This window comes from Echiichthys vipera, assembly GCF_963691815.1.
Source record: "Echiichthys vipera genome assembly, chromosome: 17".
Lineage (NCBI taxonomy): Eukaryota > Metazoa > Chordata > Actinopteri > Perciformes > Trachinidae > Echiichthys > Echiichthys vipera.
Window position 1 is genome coordinate 18,537,325 of NC_139842.1, and position 18,823 is coordinate 18,556,147.

Consider the following 18,823-nt stretch of genomic DNA (forward strand, 5'->3'; position numbering starts at 1 on the left):
CTTCCGTCGCGTCGGTTCCAACATGGCGGCGCCCGGTGCCGTGGTCAGTGTGGAGGAAAGCAGCAGAGAAACGGAGCCGGTTCTGCCAGATCCGACCACCGGGGACGTGAAGAGGCCTCAGTTCGGGACACGTTTCCTCACAGACCCGCGGCAGGTCTTCCAGCACAACGCGTGGTGGGTTCACTTACTCCAGATGTTTGTGTGTGCGCCTCTGTCAGAGAGACATGTACGGATAACAACGATAAACACGTGGAAACTCTATTATTGGCAACAACTTTATGTTTTGTTGTTGTTTATTACCTAAGAACAGGTCGTGTTAATTCCATGCAATGTTTTTAGTAAAATATAATATATCCTTAGGTCATATAGTATAGTCTGATCATATAACTGGTCATTAAATAATTGAATTTAATCAATCATATGTGGATAAAATGATGATGTTGAGTAGTATTACTGTTTAGTGTAAGCTAAATTAACATTATACGGGAAGTTTCTTCCTTTTTGCTCCATTAAATAATTTAGGTATTTAGCATTGTAGTTTTGTTGTTGTTGTTTTGTTTGTCCCTATCCATATTGAGATAAATTAAGATATAATTCATAAATAGCACAGACTTGAGTATCCATATTTCATGTAATGAGGTTTTAATGATAAAATATTTCAACGGATGAAGCAGTTCCTAAGATAAGAATATTTAAAAAATGAAATGGCCAGCCCAGAGTCCAGATCTAAACTCCCGAGTCCAGATCTAAACTCCCGAGTCCAGATCTGTACCCCAGAGTCCAGATCTGTACCCCAGAGTCCATATGTAAAGCCCAGAGTCCAGATGTAAAGCCCAGATCTAAAGCCCAGAGTCCAGATCTGTACCCCAGAGTCCAGATCTGTACCCCAGAGTCCAGATCTGTACCCCAGAGTCCAGATCTGTACCCCAGAGTCCATATGTAAAGCCCAGAGTCCAGATGTAAAGCCCAGATGTAAAGCCCAGAGTCCAGATCTAAAGCCCAGAGTCCAGATCTAAAGCCCAGAGTCCAGATCTAAGGCCCAGAGTCCAGATCTAAGGCCCAGAGTCCAGATCTAAGGCCCAGAGTCCAGATCTAAGGCCCAGAGTCCAGATCTAAGCCCCAGAGTCCAGATCTAAGCCCCAGAGTCCAGATCTAAGCCCCAGAGTCCAGATGTAAAGCCCACAGTCCAGATGTAAAGCCCACAGTCCAGATCTAAACCCCAGAGTCCAGATCTAAACCCCATAGAGAATCTCCGGAAAAGCATTGGCAACAAAGTAATGGCTACGAAACCCACTACAGTTACTGAACTGTGGAAGAGACTGAAGAAGAATGGACCAAGATCTTCTCCTCTGACACAATGGTTACTGTTCTCTAATCTTGCTCCATGTCTTTTTTATTACAAAATTAAGGTCTTTGTTAAAGTATTTAAAAAAACATGCTAGTGCAGCTGTGGTATAGCCACAGAGGATATTCTATCAAATGAACAATAAAAAATAACAGTATGCCAGAATAAATCAAGTATTAATGATTAATCCAGTTTAATTTAGTCCCTATTCCCCAGCCCTATCTGAATATCACAAAACCTTTAACTTTAAGTATCTCAGGATGTCAAGGGTTTCTGTCACTACCTCCACGCTGGATAACAAATAGTGTTCTGTCGTCTACAGGGACAACGTGGAGTGGACTGAAGAACAAGAAGCATCTGCAAAGAAGAAAGTCTTAGAAAACAATCAGCCCCTTCCTCCAGAGAAACAAGGTAGCATTGTTGTTGTCGAGACTCCCGGCTGATACACGTGACTGGCATTGAGGATCTGTAACAGAACTGTAGCTGCTTCTTATGTTGTGTATGCATTCATCAGATACAGATCACATACATCGAACCTGGTTGATTTGTAATCATGACTTTAACTCTCTTTACGTTTTCTCTTTCAGAGGAATACGACAGCCGAGCGAATGAGTTCTGGAACGGTTTTTACACAATCCACGAGAACCGTTTCTTCAAAGACCGTCACTGGCTCTTCACAGAGTTCCCAGAGTTGGCCCCCCAGAGAAGCCTGAACCCAGAATCCCAGCTCGAGGTCCCTGGGCCAGAGGACAGTCTGCAGGAAGGTGCAGCTTTGCCTCACACTGATGGGGACATCCCTGGCTCCGCTGCAACATATCGCATCCTAGAGGTGAGCGAGACATTTGAAAGCAAGACATTTGATCCTAGAGGTGAGCGAGACATTTGAAAGCAAGTTAGCTAACCTCGAACAGTACACTTTGAATTACAAAGCAACATATCTGCTGTTATGTTTACTAATGTTCTCAGTTCAGTTGTCTGGCTGTTAGAAAGTTATCTAAAGAAACTGTCAACAGATTTCAGTGTAATTTGGTGCAAAGTTAACATTTTGGTGAGTTTTATAAAGAGTTTGTTCAAATTGCAAAAACTCTGTTCCACTTACTTAATATAAAATATGGCACATGCCCCATGATTGTCTACCACTGTGTGTCTATGAATGTACACAGGGGACAATGCACAGATACGGCCGCTTCAGTCCTGATATCGATACCACAACCTGGACGGAGTACCGATCCGATACCACTGTGTTGAAGTGACTGGTCATTTTTTGATATCTATATGATTTAAACATCCCTTTTCTAAATTTGTGAAACAAAATGTAACAAATAAATACATAAGATTGTAATAGGGGATTGGTATTTCTTGTGAGCATAATAAAGAATAATAATAAAGAATAATTGATAGATCGACCCTCTTGTCACGGATACCCGAACCAGCTATTTGTGTCAGTATCAGCCTAATAATCTAAGTATCGCGGTTGGTGCATCCCTATGAATGTTTGATGCAAATCTAGTTCCAGGTGCAGAATAAAATGGTAAAAGTAAAACATTTTCAGCCATGGCTGCAACACAAAATGGACGGTCAAAAACATGTGCATAATTCTTGGAATGCAGCCTCCTACTTTTCTACTCAATTCACATGATCTACGACTGCAACTAACCATTATTTGCGTTATCAAATATTCTGCCCATTATTTTCTCGAGTCATCATTTGGTCTATAAAATGTCAGAAAATAGTGGAAAATGTCCATCCACTTTTCCAAAGTGATGTATTTAAATGTCTTCTTTTGTCAGCCAAAACCTCAAAGATAGTCAGTGTAAAATGATATTAAGGCAAAACAGGGAAAAGCATTAAATCTCCATAATTTCCGTTTTTGCATGAAAAAAGATTAATCGATTATCAAAATAGCTTGCGATTTCTTTTCTGTCAATCGACTCATCATTGCAGCTCTACATGCCATCCCTTTTATTATATTTTCTATGGAGAAATGCTTTTTCTATCAATCTTTTTGTCAGGATTCCTCCTACTCAAACAAACGTTTCTATTATATGTGTTGGTTTTTGCATGTGGGTTCTAATTGGAGTAAACAAAATGAATGCTATACTCATATTTTTTTGGACAGGTTGGTTGTGGCGTCGGCAATACAGTTTTTCCAATACTGAAGACCAACAAGTAAGTGCAGTCAAGGCATCGAAGTGTTGCTTCAAGCCACGTTTGAAAAATACAGTTCTCTGCTTCAGTCAGTCTCATGATTTGCACTCAAAGGCGTAACTGCAGCTCTGCTCTTTGCAGTGACCCGGGACTGTTTGTTTACTGCTGTGATTTCTCCAGCACCGCTGTGGAGTTAGTCAAGGTGAGACTGGATTAATGAAAGGATGGTGCGTTGATAGATGTAGTCATCTCTAGGGTTGTGTGCTAACTGATGAATTAACTTTGGCTTCTTGTCTTCAGTCTAATCCAGAGTACGACCCTGAGCGCTGCTTTGCCTTTGTTCATGACTCGAGTGACGTGAAAGCCAATTACCCCGTCCCCGATGGAACCCTTGATGTTATAGTGCTAATCTTTGTGTTATCGGCGTTGCATCCCGACAAGTATGAACTCCTTTCTCTGTCTTTCTTCTTCTCTTCTCTTTGGTTTTCACTCGGTGTGAGTCATTGTATACAGCACTGGTTGTCTTAAAAGTTTCCCCCCCGTCTCAGGATGCAGGCATCCATCAGTAGATTAGCGCGGCTGCTGAAGCCCGGGGGAGTGATGCTGCTCAGGGACTATGGACGCTACGATATGGCACAGCTTCGCTTCAAGAAAGGTTAGTCAGGCTGAAGTCCAGCGAGGCTCCAGTCTAAATAGCTGTTCAGAACATTGAGATACAGAAATGTCCATTATTCATGGCCTTTTAAAAGTATTTGTCCTTGAAAATGTGAGGTCTGTTTTTTTGGTTGCATCCTTTCAGAATGGACTGCTGCATTAGGTCACAACAGAGTAGCTTCCTATGTTTGGACATTTTAAATGATGGTCAAAGTATGCTGCTCTTAAATAGGCTTTAAAAATATATTATGGACTACACTTAATTTGACGGTAAGTCTGGCTGCACAAGGCTTGTCAGACATGGGGGGGCACATGCAGTACTTCTCATGGTACACTGTAGATTCAAACAGCACTGAAAAGAATAAGCTATTATTTAATGTTTGCAACTTGTTGTAGAATAATGTTGCGTCCCTTTTACTACTTTTAGGAAGGTGTCTGTCAGAAAACTTTTACGTCCGAGGTGATGGAACAAGAGTGTATTTCTTTACACAAGGTAAAAAAAAAATAAAGACATAATACAGATTATTTGGGATTATTTTTGCAGAATTGTTCTTTAATGAAATATATGAAAAATATTGCTGTGCTTCTTTCTTATTTCAGATGAGCTCCACGAAATGTTCACCGAGGCAGGGCTGGAGAAAGTGCAGAACCTTGTGGACAGAAGGCTCCAGGTGAATCGGGGCAAACAGCTCACCATGTACAGGGTGTGGATCCAGTGCAAGTACCGCAAGGCTCCGGCTCAGCCACCTGAGACGCAGGGTTGAGACGGAGGAGAGAGAACATGCCTGGCTCGACCTTCACCTGAACCACAGCTGAAACTAGGAGCTCATATCAAGGCGGCACCGGCCCTTTTTCTGAGGATTATGGAATTGAGAAGTTCTGTTGTGATTGTGATAAGGAGGGATGCAGCTGGATAGTTAAATGCTGCACGGGCATTATCTCAGCTGCCATAATGTTGATGAACTTGTTTTATGGCTCTAGCGTTCCCGATGGTGCTGCAACTCTACCTACAGGAGAGACGATTTCCTATTTCGTGCCGATGAATTCAGTCATTTGAGAAAGGGCTGGTTACCCCCCTGTTTGTGTTGTGCCAGATGCTGATTTTAATGAGCAGGGGTTTTAACATGATTTTTAAGATAACTTCGTGACCTTTTTGTACATGCAAAAAGAATAAAAAGTGCAAACCTGTGTCACTCAAATGTGTTTTGTTGAATAAAGGAATCACTATGATATTGGCCCTTATTACTACTTACTGTGCATCAGTCTATTGAATGGTTAAACCCCCTATTTATGCTTAAATGGCTACTCTGAGGACATTATATAATTTCAGTGTGTGGGTGTGAACATCATGGGAATGTCAACTTTCTGATAAGTGATCATGTTTGCTGGTTGCCTGGGTGGGCGCTGTTAAATTGTATTGTACGCAGAGGAGATATGCCATTGGTCCACCACACGAGATAGATTTTGGGGGCAGGCGTGGACTGAACTGAAGGTGAAAATATACTTGGAACAATCTCACGAGAAAATATGAGATTTTCCTGATTATTGTTTACATTGTAAAAAAAAAAAAGAGAAACGAACCGAATCGATCCGGATTCAACTGAAACGCCTGCACAACTTCCGAAACAGATTGGTTTCTTCCCCTGCGGCGAGGAAGCAGGCGACTGGAGCCGAACTTTGTTTTTGATCGAGCTGGAAAAAGCCAGGACCCGAAATTGATCGGGGGAGAAAAAGACAGGGGCATTTGTTACATTTATACCTGGTGAAAAACGGCAGAATCTCGAGGGTCGCCATTGTGTGGAAGGAGATACCCGACACAGGCACGGTATGGTCCTCGGCGAGAGGGATGTGATGGAGGGGATCCCCGCCTAAGGAAAGCACATCAAAGACGGGTGTTTGGGTTACCCGGAGTCGAGGCCTCCGAAGGGAATCCACCACCGTCATCTACCTCGAGCTACACCGCGCTCTCCCGTGTTTCGAGCGTTAACAGTCAAGTACGCGAGGGACGTGGATGCGGCCTAGTTAGCCTGGGAGGTGTCTGACTGCCGGGGAGAAACAACGGGGTCGGTTTCAGGGGTTAACAACGGGCCCTCTGGAGGACCGGGGTCATATTGATCTGCAGTAAGTATCTTATACGGTTGTTGAACAAAATAATATACGTGGACAGGTCTGTTTTTTATTTTATTTTTTACTTTGAGCACCTGACAACACAGAACCGAGAGTCTTTTTTGACAAACGAGTTAACGCTAGTCCATCTTACGTGTGTTTTGTAAAAAATAATTTGACTGTCGTGGGCAGTTGGTGGCGTTTATCGAACGTTTATCAGACAACCGTTATTGTGTCGACATTAATTCACGTTTGAAAAATCAGCTCGAACGTCACTGGATAACCGTTAGCTCTTAGTGCTAGCCGAGGGATGGCTTGCTAGCTCATTTATCCTAGCTTCCTCACTGATGATGCTTCAAATATTTTATGTAAGCTGAGCCAGCAAACTCAACCCCTAGTAAAGCATCACAAGAAGGACTATAGTATATAACCCTAAAAGGACACGAATGCTGTAGGAAACACTACCCATTTGATGTATAAACATAACAAGACAGATATCAGTGAGTGTTGGGCGTGTAACTTAACCTTTGCACAGACTAGGCACTTATTATACGTCTATTGTGGCCATTTCCATTGCTGTGAGTATACTTGGCAGTCCCTCCATTAGTGACCTCTCGTAACTTCAGCTCTATGTAACATAGGCCTATTAATGCCAGGGTGTTATCATATGATGCCATCATTTAGCACACACTCACTCTACACATCTGGCCCAAGTCTTTGATGGATATGTATTAGTGTCCCTTATATGCTATATATGTATTAGTGTCCCTTATATGCTATATGTGTGTGCATTTTACTGAGTACTCAAGTTGTATGACTGAACACACATGACAGTGGCAAACATTATTGTCAGGCTTATTGATGACTCAGAACAGGAATTTTCCACATCCATATAGCTAAAAACAGCCATGACTCATCACAACCAATGCCTTTTGATACAGTGATATGTCACTCCCACTTGAATATACCAGACCACAACAACGCCTTCCTTAATCTGTGCTCTTGTCTCTGCAGCCATGATGGAAGAACTGCATAGCCTGGACCCCCGACGGCAGGAGCTGTTGGAGGCTCGCTTCACCGGGGTCGGCGTGGCTAAGGTTTGTGTTACAGCAAATGTCGCTGAGGTCGAGCGTGATATCTCCTGTCAAAGTGCTTATAATCACATATTTTCTTGATCACACATTTTTGTGCATCCCCTCTTCTCTTTGTCTCACTCTGCCCCAGTATCATTCTGCTGATGGGCATGGACAAGCTTGGCCCCACTCCTTTTTCTTTGTCTGTCTCTGGAGAAGGTTGAGCTGTGTCTGTGTTTTTTGGCCAGTGTGATATGGCATCTCTCCCTGGCTCATGATGTTGTGGCTGCATATGCAAGTTGTGATGCCTGCCAAAAGGGCCACAGACAGGACACGGGTGGTAGGGGGAGTAGGAGAGAAGGCACAGGAGGAATGCAGAAATAGTTCTTGACCAAGTGTGAGTGGAGGCAGCATTTAGCTTTCCATACTCTTGCTTGCTACATGGATGGAGCTGTCTTTGTGGAAGGTGATCTTGGAACAGTTAGGGAGTTAGACTCAGCGCCAGGAGTGGGCCCTGTGCCAGCCATAGGCAGAGCTGAGCCGAGAGCATGGCATGGATGCTGCCGCAGAGAAAATGGCGGCTCTTGCTAAGGCATCATGCCACAGCCACCCTGTATGACAGGAGATGCTATGTGTGTAGGGGGGGGGGGAGTGGGAGACAAGTGTGTCAACAAATGGCTTTGAAGAAATATGGCTGGTGATCTAAAAGCCCTCCAGTGTCACAAAGCAGCGTAGAGTTGTTTTCTTGACCTTGAACAGCCCTGTGGCACTGCTGCTTTCTCTGGTAATCACTGAGTTGATATGCAAGAAAGGTAACATGTTATTCTTTGAGGACAAAGGGCTAGCACACCATTTGGTAATGGAACAGAGAAGGCCTACTAAATTGGTTGGAAAGTCTGTTTCCGTTTTGAACAGGTCTGATCAAACAACCAATATATTTAGGAGGGTTAAAAACAAGCTGTCAATTTTAAATCAAGCAAAGCATCTTTAACTGGCTTTCTCCAGAGAGAGAGAATGAATAACAGCTAAGACGATGGTGAACAGGAGAATAATGGAAGACATTATCCAAAGGTGACAGACAGAAGCAGGAATACATCCCCAGCAGCATGCCTAATGTTCAGCCATTTTAGGAGGGTTCAGCGAGAGAGTTCCAGTGTGCTCTGAATGACTAAGTATGTCTCCCTGATTGGACAGTGCCTGCTGAATTTTGATGTGATTTATTTGACTGACAGGCATCACCTAGGGAACCAGCATTAGTGCTGATGCAGGGCTCAATTCAGTGGGAAGTTAATGTTGACAGAACTTTCTTACCCATTTGACGCTGTTCGTAACTCTGTGTGCACCCACAAGTACACGGGCACACCTTTTGAAGATGCACTTCTATGAATATGTCTCTTGCATGTTCTATGCATCTTTGTATTTAATTGCTTCTCATGCTGTATTTTACCTCATTTTAACAGGGCTCGGGTACGAACCAAAATGAGTCATCCAATCAGAGTCTATGCAGTGTAGGCTCGCTCAGTGACAAAGAGCTAGAGGTTAGTCTCCCTTTCAAATGAACAGGAGTTTTTTTATGCCAACCATCTCTCCGCATTGCCCTATTATACATGCAATTTATTCACACTTCTTTCCTGACAGACTCCTGAGAAAAAAGCAAATGAGCAGAGAGTGAGAAAACGGAAAGCAGACCACTTTGACAGCAGCCAAGGTAAGATTGCCCCCCCTGCTATGACTTCTCTTCATGTATCCCAAATATCAGATTCTCTCTAAACTCCCCGTGTCTCTCTTCCAGGAAAAGCAGGTGCAAGGGGACATAAAATTAGTGATTATTTTGAGGTGAGTGGCAGAAAGGTTTCTTTATTCTACTGAGTGTGTATCCAACAAAGCTCAATGCTTCTAATAAATGCTTCATTATTAACTTTTCAGTCTTACTTTCTAACCCCCTTTTATTTAGCCATCCTGTTCTTCCCGTTGAACTACTTTCTTCTCTCTTTGCGTGTCTGTCAGTTTGCGGGAGGTAGCGGTCCTGGTACCAGCCCTGCCAGGGGAATTCCACCAGTGGTCCGCTCTTCCCCACAACACTCCCTTTCCAACCCCCCTGTCACGGTGAGCATGTTTGCTCTATCGTCTATCTCATGCACGTTTTTATAATCTGTCAACACTCTTCCCTGCCTTTCTCTCTTCCATGCACATTTTAAGTTTGCTTACAGGTAGGAAGAATCTGTGAACACTGTTTGTCTGTATAAATTTGTAATATTGGCCAAAGTTCGTACAAAAAGCTATGAGAGAAAGCAATACTGAAGTGGAACACATTCTAGAAATTCATTTACAGATATGAATAAAAATTGCAGTCAAATGATAAAAGAAAAGAGCTCAGATGAACCTGTTGCACACACCTTTTGGGGTTTTGATCCTTTTTTGGTGAAATCAATCACTGAAAAGCCTTGAAATAAATTTGAGAGCTCTCAAGTGTTTTTTCCAGTGAGAATCCAGTCTCATATTTCTGATAGTGTCTACAGTTTCTGGTCTTCATTTTCATGCAAATTGCTTTTGCCAGGTTATTCTCATCTTTTATCGTGACTTGCAGCGACTGGTCTATAAATTCTGTAATGTGATGAAATGAACACATTAAGACACCCTTTTCTCTATGTAAGCTGTTTTATTGGATAAATGTTTCTGCTTCCCAGGTGCAGCAGGGAAGCCCCTCCTCCGTAAGCTCGGCCAATACAGAGCACTCGACGTGTTCGCTAAAGCCTGCTTCTCTTCACATGCTCCACAAAGCCACACAGGTACTTGACACGCCATCAGGGCTTGATGGCTGTTTATCTAATTAAACCTGCATTATAATTCAAAAGCCTGTTGTTTTATATATAATCCAATAGATTTTCAATTGGAAACCAATAAGCAACTGGTAGTTTGTTAGATGGGGCTACTTGTTGTACTACATTTTTCACTGATACAGAATTTTCCAACATTGACATAAACACTGTTTTTGTGCTCACTGTACCCTGTAGTCTGACCTTACTATAGAGAAACTAACAGCAATGGAGAACAACAAGAACTCTGACCTGGAGAAGAAGGAGGGCCGAATAGACGATTTGCTGCGGGTACTAATCTCATTACATTTCATCCCTGCCACTCTGCTCGCCATATTCAATGGTTTTTTAGAATATACTTTTCTCTGTCTTGGTTTACCATTCACTGGTTAGAGCTGTCCCATTCCTTCTGTCTGTACATGTATAAACAAATTACTATTTGTCAATTCTTCAATTCATCAATTCTCCTTTTACCTGACCCTTTTTCCCTGCTCGTTTGTTTGTTCTGCTACAGGCAAACTGTGATCTGAGGCGACAGATCGATGAACAGCAGAGGATGCTGGAGCGATACAAGGAACGCTTAAATAAGTGTGTGACCATGTCCAAGAAGCTGCTGATTGAAAAAGTAGGTTTGTCTAATAGCACTGTGACTTATTTTACGCTATTATTACATTCCAAAGGGAGTGGATTATTGTTTTTTGACATGAACTCGTTTTAGAAGTCCTCATCTAAGCCACTCAATCCACTTTTTTGATGTCTGTATTTCTCCTCTAGTCCAAACAGGAGAAGATGGCGTGCCGGGACAAAAGCATGCAGGACAGGCTTCGACTGGGTCACTTTACCACAGTGAGACATGGAGCGTCTTTCACTGAGCAGTGGACGGATGGATATGCTTTCCAAAACCTTATCAAGTGAGGGCTTTGATTTTTTTAACTTTAAGGTCGTCCTTTCACTACTAGTTCAAGTCGCAAAATCACACTAACCAGAAATGACAACATACTACTCCTATATTTCATAATATGAAATGGAGTCGTTCATATGGTGCATTTTTTGATAACGGTGACATTTGTATTTTTGCAACTTAAATAAATGTCTCACCTTAGCAGCAATTTCATACACGTGAAGTCTTGCATGAACCTAAGAAAACACATGTGGAGGTGTTATACGCAGAACAATTTGCATTGTACATTAGCACATCCTCCATGGAAGAGGTAAAGGCAGCATCTCAACCAGGGAGCCAGAGCGCTTACAGTAGATTGGGCTATATGTCATTGCAATGTGTTACCTGTTTTCAGACAACAAGAGCGAATCAATTCCCAGCGAGAGGACATTGAAAGACAGAGGAAGCTGCTGGCAAAACGCAAGCCGCCCTCCATGGCCCAGACACCACCTCCAAGCCTGGAGCAAAACAAACGCAAAAGCAAAACTAATGGAACAGAAAGTGAAGCGTACGTTGCTTTTGTTTGTTGTTTATCTTCTCTTTCAAACCAGCGTTTTTTCCCCCTGTACACATGTTCGAAGTTGCACTGATGTTTGTTCTGCGTCATTGCAGGTTATCACAGGCAGAGTACCATGAGCAAGAAGAAATCTTTAAGCTAAGACTAGGCCATCTTAAGAAGGTAATACATGATGTATTTTTGTTTTAGGTTACAATGATTGTGGTCCTTTTTTTTTTTTTTTGTTAAATGCACAGGTTTTGAAATTAATTTTTGTCCTTTGCAGGAGGAGGCAGAGATCCAGGCGGAGCTGGAGAGGTTGGAGCGAGTGCGGAACCTGCACATTCGCGAGCTGAAAAGGATCCACAATGAGGATAATTCTCAGTACGATTACTTCTTATGTGGTCCTTTCCTAGTTCTTCTGCACTGATGTGCCCCTATGCTCTGTTTAATTACATAACTTGACTTGTTTCTTACCCTGTGCAGATTCAAAGATCACCCTACGCTAAATGACCGATACCTGTTACTCCATTTACTTGGACGAGGAGGTTTTAGTGAAGTTTACAAGGTGAGAGAAACTTATTTTTGATAATAGGCAGTATAAGAACTAAGTTGTTATACAAAGTTAGAAATTAGGTAATATATACACGCATCATTTGGTTCAATCAAACAACAGCCTAAAATACCATTTTTCTGCTGCTTTAATGAGTGATATTATGGGATTGATTCAAGTCTGCGGTCATTTTGGAGGCCAGGGATTGTGGTGTTACAGTAGTGTAAACTAAGTTGCTCATATTCCTAAATTGACTGGAGTGGTTGTGCATACTTTGGAAAATATTTGCAGATGCGTGTTTCATTACATTACACTGAGCTGACATCATTCAAAGTGAATGATTGTGCCAGAATGTGAAAGTTGTTCCAAGAATCTGCTGTCAATGCTGTAAAAATGATGAATGAATCCAGCCATTTAATGTGGGGCGAGAGCCTCACACTCCTACTAATGTGAGACTATTTATTTTACAGGCCTTTGACTTAACAGAGCAAAGGTATGTTGCGGTAAAAATCCACCAGTTAAACAAGAACTGGAGGGACGAGAAGAAGGAAAATTATCACAAGTGAGTCCTCTGCAATGTTCAACAGTATAGTGCGTTTACAGCGGCTACAGATTATGTTCTGTTCATTATTCATGAACCCATCAGATTTGCTGTGTGTATTATCCACATTTCATATGAATGGTGCAAATGTTGCTCTTTGTTTCAGACATGCATGCAGAGAATATAGAATCCATAAAGAGCTGGACCACCCAAGAATAGTTAAACTCTACGACTACTTTTCGCTTGACACTGACTCGTAAGTCATTTCCTTTTTAAAGAAATGTGTGCCTTCCAAAATATAAACTTTATGCAGATTTCACTATTTTTGAGCCAGTTTTCACTATGTAGAGCTTTAACCGTTATTCGATGTATCAGATGCTGCTGATGTGGATAAATACCTTTTCTTTATTTTGGAGCAGGTTTTGCACAGTCCTGGAGTACTGCGAGGGCAATGACTTGGACTTCTACCTGAAGCAGCACAAGCTAATGTCAGAGAAGGAGGGCCGCTCCATCATCATGCAGATTGTAAACGCCCTGAAGTACCTCAATGAGATCAGACCGCCCATTATCCACTACGACCTTAAACCTGGTGGGTCACCACACATTATAAATCATTATGCATTCAACAGAACTGAATCATCGTGTGCGTGTGTGTTAGTGGTGGGACACGATTAAAAAAAATGAATCCAATGAATTAATCACGATTAATCGCTCATCAATATTTGACAGAATGGATTTGATTAAATGGATTTTGATATATAACTTATAATAAAAGATAAAACAGTGCTTTGTACAGTATATTTAAAATGGAATGGAAACCTAGCATTGCAAAAATATTTAGAATAATATCCTTGGCATAAAATAAACAGTTGACCATAGAGTGCTTTTCCCCCCATGTTTTCAAAAACACAGAAACAAAAATGATCCATCAACTAATGACGGACCCTCCTAGAAGCGTTGTCTGTGCTAACGTTAGCTGCAACATGTTTGGCATTAGGTTAGGAGAGGAGGCTGAAGAGCTCCGGTGGGAGGTGAATTCTTTCTTGCACAATTTTTACACAGCCGTGCCCTTGTCCATGTTTCCACTTGATCGTTTTTTAGAACTCAAATGTCTGCCCACTGAACCCAGCAACAACTCATCTTGCTCCTTACTGGTTTAATTTCTCTTTCTTTGTTGCGTCCCGTATTACGGGCCGGGCGGGAACTGAGCAACGTTCCGCACTGAGTGCAAAAATAAATTGCCATTAATTGCGTTATTTTTTTTATAGCGTTATTTTTTCTGTAATTAATTCATCGTAATGAACGTGTTTTATTTATATATACAGTGTGTGTATAAATATATTCGTCTTAAAATGAGAATACTAATGTCAATGTGAGCTATGCAGACATTTTCTTTCTTGCCTGTAAATGCTCTCCTCACCCTTCTCAGGTAACATCCTCTTGGTGAACGGCACTGCCTGCGGGGAAATAAAGATCACAGACTTTGGCCTGTCGAAGATCATGGATGATGACAGCTACAACTCAGTAGACGGGATGGAGCTGACGTCACAGGGAGCAGGGACATACTGGTGAGATTTAAGATGCCACTGTGTCGCAGGGGTGCCGCCATCTGTGATATGATAAATAGTGCTGTTTATTTTTTACTGCTGAGCGTTTGTTCTCAAGGGTCAGATTTATCTTAGGTAGTCAGGGCTGAAACATTTCTCTATGACAGACTGCTTTCCCACAGCACAGCACAGCACAATCAAGTCATCATTTTGATGTCCAGAGGCACGTTATGCTGTTGAAGGAAAAACAAAATGGCAAAAAGTGTGCAGGATGGGTGTTTTTATATGCAGAATCCGACTTTGGAGCTAAAACAGCAGTTTTGTAGAAGCATCATGCAAAGAAATATAGCGATTGTGTGCTTGAAAAATAATCAATATATTAAGAAGTGAGAAAATCCATCCAGGACAGTACAGCAAAGCTTATAACGCAAAAAAACATGTATTGTGTTAAATGACACTTCCAACGTCGTCAAACTAATATTATACTGTAATGAAATACCATTACAAAAATATTCCTTAATTTCAAGCTAGGGAATGCCCTTCGAATAACTTGGAATAAGGCTGCAGCAGTGAGTTTTACACTTCACTAGTAACCATATATGACACCGCTCTTTGTGCTATGCCTGACAGCACATTTGATTGGCTCTGGTTTGCCCCAAGCAGCACTCCAGGCTAAAAAGTTTCATGGCTCCCAGACAAGGGATTTCATTGCAGCAGCAATGGTAGAGGTGTTAAGAGAAAGTGTGTGTCATTGCACTAGAGAATACAAATAAAGTAACAAGTTTCAGACATTACTTATTAACACACAACTATATTAAACAGAAACAAATAGTTTGCAATTTTATATCGGTTTCTGCAGATGCTCAATGATGTGGTATCAACATCAAATGGAAAAAGTGGTCATAACATTGCAGTACATCTCAGCCTTTTCTAAATATACTCAGTGTTGGAGAGTTTCACTGGATGTTTAGTATGTTATATAGTCAGTAAACTATTTACTTAGGCGTTTTCAATCACATTACTTGGGTATGTCTTGGTTAAGCTGACTTTCGCCAGATGACTTTCGTTCCGCCTTGACTCCGCCTAGCTCCACTCAACCATCTCGGGTCGCTCCATAGCCAATGATTTCACGGTCTGCAAAAAATGGTCAGGCCAATCAGGACCGCCGGGCGGGGTTTTATAGATGTGACATAGCAGAGAAGGGACTGTTTGTGATTCAGACAACAATGGCGGCTCGCATCGACGAAGCAGGCATCAACATCGATGCTACTGTGTCATCCGTATTGTCCAATCTAGCAAATATTTCTTCTTTAAAGAACACCAGAGAACGGCTCCGAAGGATCACCTAGTGTACATTGTCTGTTGTTAATGTTTCTTCATATGTGGGGACAGAGTTGAGATGAAAGTATTTTATATATAACAAGGCTCCTCTTTTCTCTTTTTTAGGTACCTGCCCCCAGAGTGCTTTGTGGTTGGGAAGGAACCACCCAAAATCTCCAACAAGGTGGATGTGTGGTCTGTGGGAGTCATTTTCTACCAGTGTTTGTACGGCCGCAAGGTAAGAAACACACTGAAGTGTGAAATGTGTTGCAAAAAGACATTTAGGCTATAGAGTCATTTATAAACATTGGCACAGAAAGTGGGGGTGCTTATACTGGGATATTTTGAGTTTAAGCGAGATGTAAGCAGCCTATAAGCGTTTGTCATCCAATCCACACTCCGTCTTCTCAGACAAGTGTCCGTATGGGGCGATTAGGGTATGAGAAGGGGTTGGTCTCTGCCTGTCTGTGAGCGGCAGCTCCTGAAGGGCTGAATGGACAGAGGCATGCTGCCTTTATCAGCCTGACAGCAGAAATGTACTGAACCAAAAAAGTTTCATGTCTGCTCCATGGGAAGAAAACATCACATGTTTGCATGTATTGATCTCAGTACCTCGGGTCAAGACTCCCAGACTGTCTGTGAGTGTGTCTGTTTCACTACAGACTGATTCAAATCAATCAATGTAGATCCAGTCAATAAGTCCAAAACCCATATACAGCTGGATATTTGTATGATTTTAAACAGCTGTCTGTGCAGATTGTGCTTCACTAAACATGAACACAAAATTAGGCCTGAAGGGTTCAAAAACACTGGGGTCAGTGTGGATTAATACGTTTAATAAAATTTAAGCGTATGTGTTCCGTGAGACGCATGAATTAAGGATGTCAAAAACGCTCCGTGGAATAATGAGCAGATGTGGAGACTGGAGTCTTATATAATTCCATGGGGTGAATGCACAACTGTAGATTTACTCTCTCACATCTCCTGTATGAAATGGCTGCATCCTCAATATTAACAGTGTTATGCGTCACATTTTCCGCCTGCATCCATACACCGCCTCACTCCCTCATCTCCTTGCAGTTCTCATGCATTAGTTTGTGTTGACTGTTCAGCTGCTGTGGCTGCTTTAAAATACATATTCTAATTAATGCAAAACCATGAATTCACGCGCAGCACTTAATATGATGTCATTATATATTCTGGGTTTTTCTCAGCACCCTCAACTCTGCCTTCCAGCTTCCCTGGTTATAAAGTCAATGAAATGCAATGAGGATTTTTCCTATTACTTACCAATGCATTTTAATTGTTCCTGTCACTTGATTTATGTTTTATTTGTTTCAACACTCCTTCTCCTCTTTGCTCTTTAGCCATTCGGCCACAACCAGTCCCAGCAGGACATCCTGCAGGAGAACACCATACTGAAGGCAACAGATGTGCAGTTTCCCCCTAAACCAGTAGTCACACCTGAAGCTAAGGTACCAGATAACCTCACCTCACAGCTAATGTTTGCAGCACATCTGTGCATTGTCAACTCCCACAATACCTTCCTCATAGTCTCTCTCTTTATACTGTAACTATGCATTTGACATACATAGTTTTTTTTAATCTATATGTCTAGGAAATTCTTATCTTTTTACCAAAACATTACAAAGGCTGATATCTGAACTTTATTTTCTCTGTCATTCCAATCCCTCTCTCTTTCCCCAGGCCTTTATAAGGCGCTGTCTAGTCTACCGTAAGGAGGACCGCATCGATGTGCACCAGCTGGCCAGTGATCCCTTCCTCATGCCCCACATCCGCAAGTCGGTGGCCTCTTCGGGCACCTCGGGCATGGCCGTGGCCTCCACATCCAGCTCCTCCAACAGCAGCGCCTCAAACTGAGCCCACGCCCCTTAACTGACTGACTGACTGACTGAACCATTTGAAAGGGTGGGGTGGGGTGGGGGTGACGCCATATTGTGTCCTCCCACCCAACAGCATCCCACCTTGCCATGAAGAAAAAGAGAAACGGGTCCGATGACAGCGAGGGGTGGTTGAGAAGTCATGGACGGGTTGTGGAAGGGAGACTTGTCACCCTTCATCCCTCTCATGTCCACCCATCCCAGCCTGCCTGTCCTCCTTTCTCAAAAGGGTGGCATTGTTCTGGGGGTCAAAGCCCTGGACGACCCATGCAGTAAGGGGCGAGGTTTGGCACTGTATTGGTGAAAAGTGAGGTTCAGTGTTTGGGAATTTTTCTTTTCTGCTTTAAAAAAAGAGAAATTAAAAAAGAAGTATAGAAGTGCTTCAGCTTGGCCAAATGGAAAGGACAGCTGAAGGCCTCACACCCATACGCACTCACACACACATCCATGCATGAGCCATTCTGCTCCGAGGTAGTCTGAACTCCCCAAGCGCAAACATTTTGTTTGTTCTCAGCTCCCTGAACCTAAGTGAGAAAAACCAGTCTGGCCCGTTATTGTATTGAACCCTAAATATCTATGGCACTATGTCACCCAACCCTCTGTTCTGGGATCCCCCTGCCCCGCTTAAATTCCAGACCCAGATAGTTTGTGACGAGGAGGGACAGAAGCTACTATTCCCCATCCCCTCTCCCCGTCTCCTCGTCAAACTCCTGTGACCAAAGCTTATAACTTCCAGCTGGTGGCAGTGTTCCACCTCCGTTTTTATAATGAATGGTTTTAGAGTCGTGTTACTTGATATGGAGTGGAAGCTGTTGAGAAAACGACCCCCTTTTTACAATTTTTTTTTTAAACTTTTCAATTTAACCAGTTTTATGGAGAAAACTGTTGTGTTTTTCCAAGTTGCCTTTTAATTAGAACTGTTGTTGTTTTGATTGACACCCCCCCCCACCCCCCTTACCATAAACACACATATTTATTTAGGTATGTTTGAATTTATTTTGGCCAATAAAATGCAAGGGACTGGTTTACCTAATAGTACTGTTGGGGGAGATTGGGCCTTAGCAGAGAGTTGCATAAACCATTAAATACTATTGGTTAAAATGTGTTTGTTGTTCTGGGCTTCTGTGTGACTGGTTTTACCATAACTGCTTTCTTTGACTCTTTACAGACTGTATTATTGAGAGAAGACTTGCATCCAGCCTCACCAAGACTAGAGCTGGATTGTATTCTTCATATTCAGCTATAGTCAATGAAGTTATATTCTCTGTGAGGAAATGGAACAAACAACTTATTTGCCAGAAAAAAACAGACTGGTAACTTGGACTGTAATGCGACATTGACAGTTAATTTAGAAAGAGCTCACTTAATTGTTTAATCCAAATA

The 18,823-nt window shown here is 42.2% G+C and overlaps 2 protein-coding genes across 4 annotated transcripts; both read left to right on the forward strand.

Moving 5' to 3' along the window:
• Positions 1–22: 22 nt before the first annotated feature.
• Positions 23–5,329, forward strand: mettl2a (methyltransferase 2A, methylcytidine; the record flags this gene model as incomplete). Its single annotated transcript, XM_083931315.1, has 9 exons — positions 23–174; positions 1,668–1,756; positions 1,933–2,174; positions 3,465–3,514; positions 3,635–3,695; positions 3,794–3,933; positions 4,042–4,148; positions 4,575–4,640; positions 4,748–5,329. 9 exons carry the CDS (start codon positions 23–25, stop codon positions 4,909–4,911), a joined length of 1,071 nt encoding a protein of 356 aa, XP_083787441.1. The 3' UTR covers positions 4,912–5,329.
• Positions 5,330–5,640: 311 nt separating this feature from the next.
• Positions 5,641–18,544, forward strand: tlk2 (tousled-like kinase 2). Of its 3 annotated transcripts, none has more exons than XM_083931311.1 (21): positions 5,641–6,268; positions 7,268–7,350; positions 8,787–8,864; positions 8,965–9,034; positions 9,119–9,162; positions 9,334–9,432; positions 10,014–10,115; positions 10,341–10,433; positions 10,657–10,767; positions 10,917–11,053; positions 11,438–11,590; positions 11,695–11,761; positions 11,865–11,962; positions 12,065–12,146; positions 12,602–12,693; positions 12,839–12,928; positions 13,092–13,261; positions 14,102–14,240; positions 15,666–15,777; positions 16,907–17,014; positions 17,247–18,544. In XM_083931311.1, the coding sequence occupies exons 2-21, from the start codon at positions 7,270–7,272 to the stop codon at positions 17,418–17,420; spliced, it is 2,100 nt and encodes a 699-aa protein (XP_083787437.1). In that variant the 5' UTR covers positions 5,641–6,268; positions 7,268–7,269; the 3' UTR covers positions 17,421–18,544. The 3 variants fall into 3 exon arrangements, with proteins under 3 accessions (XP_083787437.1, XP_083787438.1, XP_083787439.1); XM_083931312.1 differs by having other exon boundaries at positions 10,020–10,115; XM_083931313.1 differs by lacking the exon at positions 9,334–9,432.
• The last annotated feature ends 279 nt before the right edge of the window (positions 18,545–18,823 follow it).

Bases quoted from the DNA above. Each gene is read 5' to 3' on its own strand.
- tlk2 (XM_083931311.1), top strand. From the start codon at position 7,270: ATGATGGAAGAACTGCATAGCCTGGACCCCCGACGGCAGGAGCTGTTG. The intron at 10,116-10,340 runs GTACTTGACACG...TGTACCCTGTAG, and splicing joins TGCTCCACAAAGCCACACAG to TCTGACCTTACTATAGAGAA. The intron at 11,963-12,064 runs GTACGATTACTT...TACCCTGTGCAG, and splicing joins CACAATGAGGATAATTCTCA to ATTCAAAGATCACCCTACGC.